The sequence below is a fragment of the Sinocyclocheilus rhinocerous genome, unplaced genomic scaffold, assembly GCF_001515625.1.
Source record: "Sinocyclocheilus rhinocerous isolate Xijiao unplaced genomic scaffold, SAMN03320098_v1.1 scaffold2966, whole genome shotgun sequence".
NCBI classification, from domain to species: domain Eukaryota; kingdom Metazoa; phylum Chordata; class Actinopteri; order Cypriniformes; family Cyprinidae; genus Sinocyclocheilus; species Sinocyclocheilus rhinocerous.
The window spans coordinates 912,568-928,051 of record NW_015634018.1 but is presented as its reverse complement, the minus strand read 5'-3'; the positions used below and the strand labels follow the sequence as shown (position 1 = coordinate 928,051).

General features: G+C 38.2%; 1 protein-coding gene across 1 annotated transcript; it reads right to left on the bottom strand.

The window, feature by feature from the left end:
* LOC107745108 (peroxisome proliferator-activated receptor alpha-like) lies at positions 1-13,786 on the bottom strand. Its single transcript, XM_016558948.1, has 5 exons — positions 13,603-13,786; positions 10,769-10,968; positions 7,113-7,322; positions 6,756-6,999; positions 1-2,311 (listed from the first exon to the last, which is right to left on the bottom strand). The coding sequence occupies exons 2-5, from the start codon at positions 10,949-10,951 to the stop codon at positions 2,067-2,069; spliced, it is 882 nt and encodes a 293-aa protein (XP_016414434.1). The 5' UTR covers positions 10,952-10,968; positions 13,603-13,786; the 3' UTR covers positions 1-2,066.
* Positions 13,787-15,484: the final 1,698 nt, after the last annotated feature.

Below are 15,484 nucleotides of genomic sequence, written 5' to 3'. Positions count from 1 at the left end.
TTCTCTCGCAAAAGTATTGCATTCGCTCTCAAAAATTTTCGTTCACTCGTAAAACATTTGCTTTCCCCTTTGCAATTGTTTGCGAGCAAAAACAATACTTTAGCGAAGTTTTTGGGGGGAACGCAATACTTTAACGAGCGAACGCAAATGTTTTGCGATTTTTGGGGCAATCCAAAATTTTTAAGAGTGATCACGAAGTTTCTTTGTTGGGACGCAATGCTTTTGTGAGCGAACAAAAATGTTTTGTGAGTTTCTCGGAGGAACGCAAAAGTTTTGTGATCAAACTCAAAATTTCTCGAATTAACAATTAATAAACAAACAAATATTTTTTTTGATCCTGTGCTATGTTATTTAGCATCACCGTGTTCCTTTAGGGGCTCCATAATATTTCTGGGAATCCAGTTTGTAGTTTGATTTTAGAATGGCTCTCAAAATTAATCTTACGCAATCTAATCCATTAAACGCCACTTTTTGTACTATTAAACTCTTGCACGACACGACAGCAGAATGGAAAAAAAAACGAAATGTCTCAAAACACGTTTTAAAAAATTGAACTCGTTTTAACTTGAGTGCAGTCTCATGCGAGAGTCGCCGTAAAACACACGAGCGCAATGGCCAAGCGTCTGTCTAATGCATGTTTACACAGAAAAACAACGGAAAAGCATCGGAAATGCATTCTGTGTGAACGGCCCCTTACGCAAAAGAACATTTTAATGTAGATTACTGCACACAGAGTTCACATTTTCAAAAGCTGGTATGACACAGACATATTTGATACAATTAGCTTCTGTTTCTGGTTTACATAGGGACGTCGAGACTAGGCACTGCGGCTCTGACAAGAATGACTGCTGGAGAGACAGACAGACAAACGGTGTGAAACCGATTAAGACAGGAAGGAAATTAAAGCAAGCTAGGCTTTGCATCTGCAGCATGTGAGCAGCTGCAGTGCAAATGCAACTCTGTGCAGTGAGTTCTGGGTTACTGCGTTGATGCTTTCTTTAACAACGGCCGTGTATGGGCTCTTTGAGAACTGTTACTGTCATTAAACCACATTTATATGAGAAAGAATGATGCTCAAACTGCTTAAATCACCTGGATTCAGTACGATCTATTGCATGTTTAACGTGCATCAAGCCCGACAGACACCTGTGTTCAAACAATAAGAGTGTGGTTCGCTCAAATATTAATGCAATAGTGCATTTTCACTCCATTTTTTGTGCAGTGCCACGCTTGCAGTATAAATGCTGTAACAGACCTCATTTGTCGTGCTCCTTTAGCCCTTTAAACAGTAGATTACTGTAAAACTGCACAACCTGGAGCGCTTGTGCTCTGTCAGAAGGCATAGGTCATGAGCTATTGATCTGCTTTGTATTTGAGCACTGCATTTTATAACTTGAAAGCTGCAGTTACGGACCGAGACTGTAATATTGTGAAAAATAATTTCGATTTGATTGAAAAATATTTGCTAATGTTGACTGGAAAATGTCTGAGATTGATCATTCTGTGTCATATTTTTGCTTTCCCAGGTTAGCATGATCAAAAAAAATTAATTCTGTGTTCACGACAATGTTAACCATGAAGCAAAAATCCCTGTAGCGTTACAAAACGGTCAGTTTCACTAGTTACGGCAGGTCTATGTGGAAGTCACTTGGGTGAAAACTGCGGGTTTAAACCGCACACTATCAAAAGCTACCGTGTCAATATAAAAAAATCATATTGCTGTATGATTACGTTGGATTTTAGGGTTTCTATTCACAGTTTCAGGCCCAAGAGACCAGTAAGAGTTTATAAAATATCCCCCCAAAAAAGATCCCCAGGATGCATTTTAATTGCCATTGTCTTGTTTTTCTCTTTAAACCACTTACCGCAGAAACCATTGTTTAACTCATCGGTATTGAACAGCCCTGATGTTCTTGCCGTTTTCATCCAGAAATCACGGAAATAGTGGTTCACATGACGCCCCTTATTAAAGATCACAGTGTAGCTGTGGAGGGGACGTGTTTTGAGGGCCCCTGAGAGAAACGGCTTTTTCTAGAAATCAACCAGACGAATGAGCCAAAGCCGACTCAGTACATGTCTCTGTAAATCTCCTGCAGTAAGGGATGCAGCGAAGTGTCTTCTGTCTTCTTGATTTCCTGCACTAACTGAGCGTGCTCCGTCACCAGCTGCCGCAGGTCCACTAGTTTCTGGAGGACTTTAGGGAAGAGGAAACCGTTGTCTGGATGGTTGCTCTTGAGGTGCAGATGAAGCACGTTTACGATGCTCTCCTGCATTCGCTCGATGTGCGGGACGTTCACCAGGCCTGGCCGATCTGGAAGAGCAGGAGTCTGAAATAAATCACTGGCAAGCAAAAGCTGGTCTATTCTTTTTAATACTTGTAAGAGTTCATTAGAATTTTAAAATGTTCTACAACACAGGAGTTTTCAATGCACAGAATCCATCTTGCGTAGCTAAAAGCGGTTGCACTCCTGTACTAGTATAAGTTCAAGCCTATATTCAAGTATTACTGCAAAAAGTAAAAACTGTAAATAATAAAATAAAAATATAATAAAAATGTAATCATATATGAGATAATATTTTTATTTTTAAATATGTAAATTATATATACATATATATATAATTAATTAAATATAAATTATAAATTAAAAAAATATAATAAAATAAAAAGACAAATAGCAAATAAAATGGGACAATAATATAAAAGAAATACATAAAACATAATCTAGTGACTCAAAATATAACAATGTGTGTGTAGTATGTTTAAATAACCACTGTGGCAAATGCACTTTTCATGTGCATCAAGTACACTGGAAAGTGTTACAACCCTCGCCATCTGGTCAGCTATTATATTTTCTTTTTCTTTTTCTTTCTTTCTTTCCTTAAAATTAAGTTAAATAAGAAAGCCTGCTGAGATGCTATAAATTCTGTCAATTGTCATTGATTAACATGAACACATAACTTATGGGAAGTTTTACAACTTTCTTTACACAAAAAAAATAATATACATAAAAATCATTTAAAAAAATAAGGCAGCATGCTGTCAATTCTTAGTGTCGGTTTCCTGAGTCCGGTGACTGGGCTGAATGAGCTGGCATGTTTATGGCGGTCTTTTATGGATGCACTTCGTCGCAGTATTGATTTCCTTGAGCCGTACAAGACTGCATGTGTGAGGTGCTTTTGGCAGACTGATGGTGACAGTATCAGAATGTTGCTTTTGAGGATTTGTAAAGCCATTCTCTGCTGCTTTGTGTGTTTGAACAGAGCTCCAGTGTGTGTGGGGTGCTAATCCTGTGCTATCATTGTGCTTGCCCCTGTTGTTCATCTGTCTTGAACGTGCCCTGGGGGTGCAAAGCACTGATGCCTCACCTCATTTCCTCACTTTAATAAAGCAAGATGAATCGGACCATGGTACACACTTGTGTCGTGGTGTGATCCCTTTAATGTGAGGCATATTAAAATTGGAATGATGTTTGAATTGCACTTTATTGTAGGGATACTGTGTTGAGGTTTGTGTCTATTTACCAAGTATAACTGGCAATGAAAATGTGTCTTTAGATGTAAATATATGTCTCACAAAACCAAATGACATAATCAAGTGGGAGTCTGAACCGATGTAAAGCACATGCCTAGTGTAGCTGTGACACTGACCTGCCTTCTACACTCCATTCAGCCTGCACTTGCCAGACAGTGTTTGTATTATTGCTTCTCTCTGCAAAGACTTGAATGGAATTCTTGTCGACCATTTTTTGATTGATAAGTAAGCAATATTAAGATAGGGCAAGTATGATACAATGGGGCTAAAATCCTTTTTTGGGTGTTTTTCTCCCAAAACACTAAATTGCAACATAAAATTACGACACTTTCTGACCCTTATGAAAAAAAAAGTGTGCGTATTTGCAGATAATATAACATTAATGAAATGAAGGGCTACTTAAGTGAACTTAAAGAAGGTACACTTTCATGACTGTTTCTTAACACACTTAAATACACCTATTAGTTTCAAAAGAAAGGACATTAAGGTATATTTTATTTTACCATAAATGCTCATCAGTACATTCAACAGTACACTTTAATCCTTTTTTCAAAAACAAATTACTAATAAAGATGTACTTTTTGGCCCGTGTAAGTAAGACCTAAGCACAACTAAATGCATTTATTTTTTAATTTTTAACTAAAATACATTTTTATTCAATATTTCAGGTAATATGCAGTTAAGTGTCTGAAAACATACAATTTATTTTGCACTTACACATTAGTTTAAAGTATATAATTTCTGTAATAAGTACTTCTTTCAAACCCCTTTTTAACATCGGTTTGTCTCAACGCACTGAGAGCGTTTTCTGATCCATGACATTTTTGTTTTAGTGAAATCAATAGTTTTAGTAACTTTTAAAACTTGGAAGGATAGACTTTGGAGTAAAAAGACTTGCTGTGGCCAAAAATGTCACCAAAAATGCTGTTAGGTTTACAGAAGAGGCAGATGCAAAATACCTGTAGTGTAACTAATTGTTTCTGTAATTGGGAAGGAATAGGTTTGGTGTGAATGATGTGCAGAGTGTGCTCACATTGCTCCAATCACAATGGAGAGTCATTAGGGAAATAACAACAATGCAGCTCTGTTGCACGGTACTTTGCTGAAAGCAAAATGTATAGTTCTTATGAGATGCCAAAAGTGTTTAAATGAACGCAGAATTAAGCACATTACATAAAACTTATTAACTTAATGTGGTATTTTATGTTCTTCTTTTGCCATTTTTTCCTGTTTCTCCATCAATATTTAATAAATACATTTTTCATTCATTGTGTACTTTCTTAAGTTCCTTAAGGGGGCTTTTAGCCTTGTAACCTACTTATCAGTGAGTAGCACGAATTTGCTGTGAGTGTATGGATGTAGAGCAGCCCTAAACTCAGTGGTTATTGACTAACAATAGTGTGGAGCCCTGAGGACCGGTTGACTGAGATAGATCAATCTTTGTGCTTAGCCCTGAGCCTCAGGGAGAACCAGAGCTCCCTACCAGTCACGCATGGCCAGCCCTTGAATGGGTCTGATCTCCTATCATCAGGGGATCATTTAAAGGTTAATCAATTGATTTCAAATAGATCTCATAATTTGAAATCGAAGGTCAGGTTTGAATAGCCGTTTGTCTATGACCAAAACAATTTGAGAGCAAATTAAACATATATATGAAAGTGTTGGAGCCTATGCCCTTTCCTAATGCGACCGGATCAGAGAGAGGGAAACAACGACTCATGTTTTCATTGGGAGAGGCCAACTGTGCCGAATAAATTATAGCTGACATTTGGATCTTGATGAAAAGGTTGAGCCTGAGACACAGTAACTAAATAATGTTGAATGGTCAAATGCTGCAGGCAACATTTCAAAATCCATTTCCCCTGCAAAACTGCATCGAGTAGCAATAAGAGGTCTTTAATTGGTTTGCTCACTGAGTACACCTTTCTTAGATGTGGGGCATTTTCTCCAGTCCTCCATCTGTATGCTACACAATTAAAAGCATGTATATTGGGCTTTAAAGCGCAGAACTTCTCCCCATCTTATCACTACACAGTTGCAGTTATTGTCCCGTTCAGAAGAGCTTCAGGGGCTGGCTGTCAGTGTTTCTGGGCCTTTCTTAATTTAGCCCACGGTAACGCTCCCTCTTGCTTCTACATAATGGATGATTCTGCACTCCACCATGCAGGAAAGGTTTAATTAAATCATATTCCAATCATAATCCATGTTGTTAATTAAACTGGATAATTTATAAGTACAAAAGAGGGTATTTATTAGCTGCTCTGCGGTGCTGGTTCAGTCGCAGCGTATCAGAAAGCGCCCCCCATCCCCCATCCTCTCCTCGTACTATTGATGCCTTCACATGATTGATAATGGAATGGTGACTGCTGTACTATTTGTCTAATGGTGGTGCAATTAAATCCCCTTGTAAATGACCCATGCCTCATTTCATCCTAATCTATGGAATTTTGATTGAATTTGTCAGCGTTAATTGAAAAATACTGCTATTTAATGTCTGCATTGCAGTTGCGTATCAGCCTGTCTTTAATGAGACTGTGTCCTTGTGACCCTGGGGAGGGGGTGAGGGGATCGCCCTTGATTTGGCGTGGAGGCAGGGGTGGGGGCTCGGTGTCAAGGTTTTTAGGGTGCACGAAGGGAAGGAAGGTCTCCAAAGATTAGGACTAATCACCACCGTGAACACAGAAAACGGACGCATTCCTTTTAATTATGTGGGCCATGGAGACACATTTATTGATCAGCAATCCCACTGAATAATTCATGATTTAATCCCTCTCACCAAAAACATTGACAATTTCATTATGATGTTTTTCCCCCTGTTTTTTCATGGTTATATATATATATATATATATATATATATAAATATATGTATCTATATAAACAATACATAAAATAATTAATTAACTATAATATATATCACAAAAAATATATATAATAAAATAAAAAATAAAAAAAAAAAAAACATTTCATAAAAATATCTTGATAATAATAATAATATAATATTACTATTCATAATAGTATAATAACTATATTATATATACACCTCCACAGCAGATGATGGCAGCGATAAACAGTGCGAGGTCACTTCCAGTTCGAATATCACAAAAAATATATATAATAAAATAAAAAATAATTGAAAAAAAAACATTTCATAAAAATATCTTGATAATAATAATAATATAATATTACTATTCATAATAGTATAATAACTATATTATATATACACCTCCACAGCAGATGATGGCAGCGATAAACAGTGCGAGGTCACTATCGTCCAGTTCGAGGGAGTTGAACTTCAAGGCAAACTGAAACTTGGGCTCCATCATTTCGCTGAACGGCCGTCGCAAGCTCTTCAGAAACTCTCTGGTGATGAAGCCGCTGCCGTACGCGACCAGCAGGCCGTCTTTATTCATGCACGACGCCAGCACGGCGAAGAGCGCCTCATGGACGCCGTACTTTAATAAAGTCACCTGTCCGAGAAAACAGACTGCACTCAATGAAGAGATATGTGCATATCTCAAGATCTTCATTTTTATGAAGCTTGAGGTGTTTACAGGACGTGATGCTCGTATCTGGCACTAACCTGGTCATTTAAGTCCAGGTTTGAGAAGCCTGGCACGGACTTGGCGAATTCAGTCAGCTCGGTCACCGTCTCGACCGAAGTGCACTGACAGCAGTGGAATATTCGAACCTCAGCGTCTTTATTCAGCAGAGCCCCAGAAGAGCCTACCATCTTGGCCACAAGAGTCTGTTCGGCCAACTGCAGCGTCTCCATGTCGTGGATGACAAAAGGCTACAACACGACGAGAATGAAGCATGAAGATCATATTAAGAATAAACTGCTGTATAGTGGTTGATACAGGTTTTTCAATGGCAGATGACAATATCTAGAGTGCTGGGTGACAGGTGGGCAAAAATAAATAAATAATAAAAATAAATAAATAACTAAATAAATTCTATAAAATGTATAAAAAAAAAAGAAGACAAGCCCTTACAGTAGTTCTCCCCAACTTCCTATTTCAATAATCGGAAAAATTAAAATTCAATAAAATTAATAAAATAAAAATAAGTTTAAATAAGTATGTATATGTAACAGACTAAAATACAGCCGATATATATTATACATCTAGAATATACATGTAGAATATAACACAGAATAAAAATGTAATTATAATAATAATACATTATTATTATTATTTTGTGTGTGCATATATTAAAAAAATTTAACAGTAATTTAAAGCACAATTGCTAAATGTAAAAAAAAATAATTAAAATAAATATATATTAAAAATATAAAAAAAAATATATTTTTTAAATTTTATTTTATATACTATTTAATAAGTTCAAGACTGTATTCAAGTATACACACACAATAAAAAATAAGTAATAAAATAGAAAACAAAATAAAAATTGAATAAGAGTAATAGTAATAAAATAAATGATTATTATTATTATTATTATATTATGTGTATAAGCATATGCAACAGACCCATCTTCCTGTTTCAATACTTTCTGAACTTGAATGTCAAAAGACATTTAATTGTGTCACACAGGACGATACAATACAAAACTCTCGACCTGAAACAGTTCAGATGACGGCATTTGTTTCAAACGGGGCTAAAACTCGAAACGCTCCCCGCCTCCATAACAGAGGTCAACACGACACCCCGAGAGGCTGGTCTGCGGGCCGTGAGAGAACAAGCGCACTGTGAGAGATGAAAGCCTCGTCTTAATTCAGCTGCTCTCACTCCTAACAGCTGGGCCGTGTCCTGTGGAGCTCAGGCCCAAGAGCACAGCCAACAATCAAGCTAGTGTTACAGATGCATGAGGGGAAGCACATCTGAGGTGGAAGCCATCCACACCCAGTCAGGATGAACTCCAAACCCCCGTCCCATGAGCCCGGTGTCATATCAAGCTAATTTAATAAAGAGTTCTGCTTTATTGATGGCCTTTGTGTTTTATAAGAAGGTGTAGAGCGACATGAACATGGTGGAGAAAACGGAAAAGTGTAATCTGATGATGCAGGTTCAGTAACAGATTACATGTAATCTGGATTATGTAATCAGATTCCAATGAAGTACTTGTAATTAGATTATATTACATTTTAAAATACTTGTAATTAACATTTACATGTACTTTGCATGATGCACACATTTGCAGGTTCACAGTTTTTTGAAGTTGGTTAATGGTCACATGACATGCAGGTAAACAAAATATTTTATTAGTAAGTGTTTTATTTCGATTGTTGTTATTTTAAAATGATTTATTTTAATTATACATTTTTATGATTTAATATTAGCTTTTCAGTTCCTTCGCAAACCCCAGTTTGGGAAACTGATGTAATGTAATGTTTAATGCACTTAATGTTGTTAAATAAAAAAATATATATATTTTTTATATCAATATGGTACAAGATTATCCTATTTAAATCAATGTGATTAGCGAGTTAGGTCAAAAGTAGTCTGGTTATATTATCTACAATGTGTAATGTAATGGATTACGTTACTAACTACAATTTTTGTCATGTAATCTGCGATCAGTAATGGACTACAATTTGCTAGGGCGTTGCTAAGGTGATTTGAACGGTTGCTAGGTCATTACTATGTTCTGTGTGGTTGCTAAGTCATTGCTATGTGGTTCCAAAGATGTTTGGGGTTGTTGCTAGGGTGTTGCTATGGTGTTCTAAGTGGTTGCTAGGGCGTTGATAAGCTGTTCTGAGTGGTTGCTAGGTCATTGCTATGTGGTTGCAAAGATGTTCGGGTTGTTTCTAGGGCATTGCTAATGTTTTCTAAATTGTTGCTGCTAGGGCGTTTCTAAGGTGTTCTGAGTGGTTGCTAGGTCATTGCAATGTGATTGCAAAGGTATTCTGAGTTGTTGCTAGGGCATTGTTAACGCGTACTAAGTGGGTACTAGGTAATTGCAATGTGGCTGCAAAGGTTTTCTTGGTTGTTAGGACATTACTTCTGTTCTGAATGGTTGCTAGGTAATTGTTATGTGGTTGCAAATGTGTTCTGGGTTGTTCCTAGGGAGTTGCTAAGGTGTTCTGATTGTTTGCTAGGGCATTGTTCAAGCATACCGAATGGTTGCTAGGACATTGCTATGTGGTTGCAAAGATGTTATGGGTTGTTCCAAGGGTGTTGCTAAGGTGTACTGAATGGTTGCTAGGGCGTTGCTATACAGTTGCAAAGGTATTCTGGGTTGTTGCTAGGGTGTTACTAAGGTGTTCTGATTGGTTGCTAGGGCATTGCTAAAGCATACCAAATGGTTGCTAAGTCATTGCTATATAGTTGCAAATGTATTGTGGGTTGTTGCTAGGGTGTTACTAAGGTGTTCTGAGTTGTTGCTAGGTTATTACTATTTGATTCTACTGTGTTTAGTGTTGCTGCTCGACCGTTGCTTAGGTGTTCTGGGTGGTTACTTGGCTATGTGGTTGCAAAGATGTTCAGCAGTTGTTCCTAGGGCATTGCTAAGGTGTTCTGAGTGTTTGCTAGGGCATTGCTAAGGTGTTATAAAAGGTTGCTAGGTTATTTCTATGTGGCTGCAAAGGTGTTCTGAGTTGTTGCTAGGGTGTTGCTAAGGTGTTCTGAGTGTTTGCTAGGGCATTGCTAAGGTGTTATAAAAGGTTGCTAGGTTATTTCTATGTGGCTGCAAAGGTGTTCTGAGTTGTTGCTAGGGTGTTGCTAAGGTGCTCTGAGTGTTTGCTAGGGTGTTGCTAAGGTGTTATTAAAGGTTGCTAGGTTATTTCTATGTGGCTGCAAAGGTGTTATGAGTTGTTGCTAGGATGTTGCTAAGGTGTTCTGAGTGTTTGCTAGGGCATTGCTAAGGTGTTCTGAGTGTTTGCTAGAGCATTGCTAAGGTGTTATAAAAGGTTGCTAGGTTATTTCTATGTGGCTGCAAAGGTGTTCTGAGTTGTTGCTAGGGTGTTGCTAAGGTGTTCTGAGTGTTTGCTAGGGCATTGCTAAGGTGTTATAAAAGGTTGCTAGGTTATTTCTATATGGCTGCAAAGGTGTTCTGAGTTGTTGCTAGGGTGTTGCTAAGGTGTTCTGAGTGTTTGCTAGGGCATTGCTAAGGTGTTATAAAAGGTTGCTAGGTTATTTCTATGTGGCTGCAAAGGTGTTCCGAGTTGTTGCTAGGGTGTTGCTAAGGTGTTGCTAGAATTACTTAAAGACAGACAAAAAAGATCCAGAAAAAGATGCACATCAGCTATAATGAATAATGCACATGGCTGGATGCTCTTACCGGTGTGCTCGTCTTGCCTGTCAGGATGGTCCGTGCTTTGGATTTGTTCATGTTGAAGTTCTTCAGGTAGGCCTCGTAGATCTGCTTGGCCAGGGTTTTCTGATCGGCCAGCTGTGGGTCCTCGATCTCTCGTTCTCCCGTTAGGATTTCCGCCTTTAACCTCAGCTTCTCCGACTGTGGCATTCGCCCAAAGCGGATGGCTGTTTGCGGGATAGAAACAAGAACCTCAACTTAGAGAAAACTCTCAAACGAACGTCCCATGTAAGACTGCCCACCCAATAGTCGACTAAACGTTAGTTGACGAGAAGAGGCTTAAGGCCTGTCTATACTTCACTTTTCGCGTTCCATTCCACCTCGAGCACAGCCGCGTCTGCACAATTTTCAAAATATACTCAACCGCGGATGAGCATGGATGGACGAGTTCGACACGTGTGTAGTACCAGCTAGAAGACTCGTTCTGTCTCAACATTCACCTCGCGCCTGCGCTGTTGTACGAAGACCGTCCACGCGGTCACAAAAACTGGGCTGCACTTCTGATGATGAAAACTGAATCAAGAGAACAGTGCGCGGACCGTTGCGGAACGTGGACGGCTGAAGTATACTTTGGGCTTCAGTCGACTTAAATTTTATTAGTCGGTTAGTCGCAGAAATAATAGGTCCTTGTTCGTGACAGACACATCGTAACAGCTGGTCCTTGAGGTAATTAATGACAGGTGAACATTTGGATATTCTGCCCAATATACTGATATATATACAGTCATTCATCAACTTCAAATATGGCTTATCATTTGAAAGTGTAGAATGTAGTATATCGACTTTAGATATATGTACGCTATTAGGTGCATAGAGCAAGTTGTTTGCGCTCTTACTGCATGACATGGAGGCGCCGATGCGATTACTGCACAATTTTTTCCTGATAACAACGGAGACAACTTAAAATACGCCGTCATTTTTGCTCAAGCAGATAAGAGTTACAGTGGGTACGGAAAGTATTCAGACCCCCTTAAATTTTTCACTCTTTGTTATATTGCAGCCATTTGCTAAAATCATTTAAGTTAATTTTTTTTCCTCATTAATGTACACACAGCACCCCATATTGACAGAATTGGTGAGAGAGGTAAAGAAGAACCCAAAGATCACTGTGGCTGAGCTCCAGAGATGCAGTCGGGAGATGGGAGAAAGTTGTAGAAAGTCAACCATCACTGCAGCCCTCCACCAGTCGGGGCTTTATGGCAGAGTGGCCCGACGGAAGCCTCTCCTCAGTTCAAGACACATGAAAGCCCGCATGGAGTTTGCTAAAAAACATCTGAAGGACTCCAAGATGGTGAGAAATAAGATTCTCTGGTCTGATGAGACCAAGATAGAACTTTTTGGCCTTAATTCTAAGCGGTATGTGTGGAGAAAACCAGGCACTGCTCATCACCTGTCCAATACAGTCCCAACAGTGAAGCATGGTGGTGGCAGCATCATGCTGTGGGGGTGTTTTTCAGCTGCAGGGACAGGACGACTGGTTGCAATCGAGGGAAAGATGAATGCGGCCAAGTACAGGGATATCCTGGGCGAAAACCTTCTCCAGAGTGCTCAGGACCTCAGACTGGAACTAAGGTTTACCTTCCAACAAGACAATGACCCTAAGCACACAGCTAAAATAACGAAGGAGTGGCTTCACAACAACTCTGTGACTGTTCTTGAATGGCTCAGCCAGAGCCCTGACTTAAACCCAATTGAGCATCTCTGGAGAGACCTAAAAATGGCTGTCCACCAACGTTTACCATCCAACCTGACAGAACTGGAGTGGATCTGCAAGAGGGAATGGCAGAGGATCCCCAAATCCATGTGTGAAAAACTTGTTGCATCTTTCCTAAAAAGACTCATGGCTGTATTAGATCAAATGGGTGCTTCTACTAAATACTGAGCATTTTTCAGTTTTTCTTTTTTAATAAATTTGCAAAAATGTCAACAATTCTGTGTTTTTCTGTCAATATGGGGTGCTGTGTGTACATTAATGAGGAAAAAAAATTAACTTAAATGATTTTAGCAAATGGCTGCAATATAACAAAGAGTGAAAAATTTAAGGGGGTCTGAATACTTTCCGTACCCACTGTATACATCATTTGAAACTGTAAAGGGTCTACTTTTATTTGTGTGCACTCACCATATCAACAAAACGTGCTTTTGTAAAATAAAGAAAACGAACAGAATGCACTTTCTGCCATCTCTGTCTCTGAGCACTGGACAGCGTCACAAAAACGAACAGAAACTCATTGGCTACTCGCCTCAAAGACGTTAGAAATATATCTATAAAAGCTTGAAATGTCTACTTTAAAATACTCTCCGATTATGTAATCCGTATTAAAGGTGCATTTCTCTCTAAAGGTGAGTCTACTGTGCTACGGAGATTAGCATCATTAACTTCCTTCGAAACACTGTTTTATTAATGAATAAATAAAATATTTCCTTGCTATTTTTTCCAACACATTCATAGTCATTACTAGGGTTGTCAAACGTACTGACTTCGGTACCAGTCTGTACTGAAATAAAAAAAAATGTGAAGATGCCAGCATTTCTCGCTAGCATTTTAAGCACTGTTGAGTGGATTCTTATGTCTGTTAAGCACATCTGCATGTGCTTGAGCGCAGAATAGGCTATAGTCTACATCAAAGGCCCCCCCAAGTTTATATTTAAGTAATTAAATTAATATAAACATGCAATTAGTCGACTAATGGCTTTAATGAATGACTAGAAAAAATCTTTAATCGGGGGCAGCCCTACGTATAATGCTGCCTCTGTAGGAAGCTCTCTATATTTTGGAACAAAACCGGTATCTGACTTGCCTCTTGTGAAGTTTCTCCAGTGATATACAGATAAAATTTGACGTGATCATTTGTGGTTAGTTCTTGACAGCCTTCCAAGAGTTCAAATCACATAAAAGTTCATCTTCGCCTTAAAAGTTAATATCCCTATTGTTGGTGTGGATAACATAAAAGTGGACTGTAAGTTGTTTCTGTAAACCTTCACTCTGCTCTTGCAAAACAACCACATGTGCTGCTGATCACGGATGATTCATATTTGATGAAATCCAAGGCCACTATTTACACATTTTGTCAGATCAGGATGTCTGGTGCCTTAGAAACTTGCCCAGAGGAATTGAGTAACACAAGTTTAAATCTGGACTGTGTTCAAATGAATCTCATGGTGTCATTGGACATGCAGAGCAGCGGTGGGCATTATGGTGTTGAACATTGTTTCAGCATTTCAGAAGCTAGATTTATTTAGTTGAGACTTTATTAAGTGGAGACACTAAACTATTCAGAGAATGGAATTGAAAAAAAAAAAACGATTTATTTCGCCAACATGTTTCGGCACACAGGCCTTCATCAGGGCTTCCAAATACAAAGAAACTCATTTAAAAACAAACTTTTTTTCAATTCCATTCTCTGAATTGTTTGATTTCTCCAATTCAAGTGTTGCTGGTTTTGTTTTAAAAAATACATTTGATTTCTCCTTCCATGCACCTTGATTGTGTGAAGCTGCACCAGAATAAATATACAACGTATCAGAAACTAGATTTAGCCTGTGGTGCCCATGCAAAACTTAACTTATGATGCTAAAGTGTTGCTCTAAATGGTTTTAGCATTTTATGCGGTTGCTAGTGTGTTTTGGATAGTTGTTAGGTTGTTTCGTACAGTCTCTGCTGTCAGTAGTATATGGTGCATGCAAATGCAGATATCTTTAAAACATGAATGCAATCCTAATGCAGACGCCACAATCCCCAACAGCTAATAAGCTTACAGTCCCGGCCTGTAAACCTCCATTGCATGACACACAAACGCATGTTAATCTCTACGTATTATATGTATTGTTACGTCCAGCAACAGGATTGCTGTTATTCTGCTGTCAGTAGTATATGGTGCATGCAAATGCGGATATCTTTAAAACATGAATGCAATCCTAATGCAGACGCCACAATCCCCAACAGCTAATAAGCTTACAGTCCCGGCCTGTAAACCTCCATGACACACAAACGCATGTTAATCTCTACGTATTATATGTATTGTTACATCCAGCAACAGGATTGCTGTTATTTTGTTGAACATGAACACAAAAAAACACATAGAACAAAGCAAAATTAAAAAAAGCCCATTTTTGGGGCGTGCAAGGTGCAAAATAGGTCAAAAGGTAGAAAGACGTCTCTTCTGTTCTCCAAGGCTGCATTTATTTGATTAAAAATACAGTACGGGAGACATGATCATGATTCACCTCAGCAGAAATACTGATTTCGAGGCATGAAAGTTACTTTTTGGATGTACAGTATTTTCCTTCTGCTGTCTAAAGTTTAGATGACTGTGAATTTAAACGTACATACATTTTATCCCTAGGTTATTGATAAAAAATGAACATGAACAACCTATGCTAATATAGGCATCGCTGTTTAATCATGGCTGCAACATCGGGGGCAATTTTAACATTGTTAACCTTGTTTGTCTGTGTTGACACTTTTCTGTTAGAAAATGAACATATTTAAATGTAAAACTACATTTAAAAATTATTAGTGTTGCACATTAAATAGTGTGTTGCAATGAATATTATCTCCACTTGATCTCATTCAAGTTATTCTGTTAATAATATCTTGTATCATTTCATCAAAGTTTGGTTAAAGACTGTTCTTGACTCATCAGCTGATTAATGTATTTGAGTAAAATATATATTTAAAAA

Bases quoted from the DNA above. Each gene is read 5' to 3' on its own strand.
- LOC107745108 (XM_016558948.1), bottom strand. From the start codon at position 10,951: ATGCCACAGTCGGAGAAGCTGAGGTTAAAGGCGGAAATCCTAACGGGA. The intron at 7,323-10,768 runs GTAAGAGCATCC...GTCGTGTTGTAG, and splicing joins CAGGCAAGACGAGCACACCG to CCTTTTGTCATCCACGACAT. The intron at 7,000-7,112 runs GTTAGTGCCAGA...TTTCTCGGACAG, and splicing joins ACCTGGACTTAAATGACCAG to GTGACTTTATTAAAGTACGG.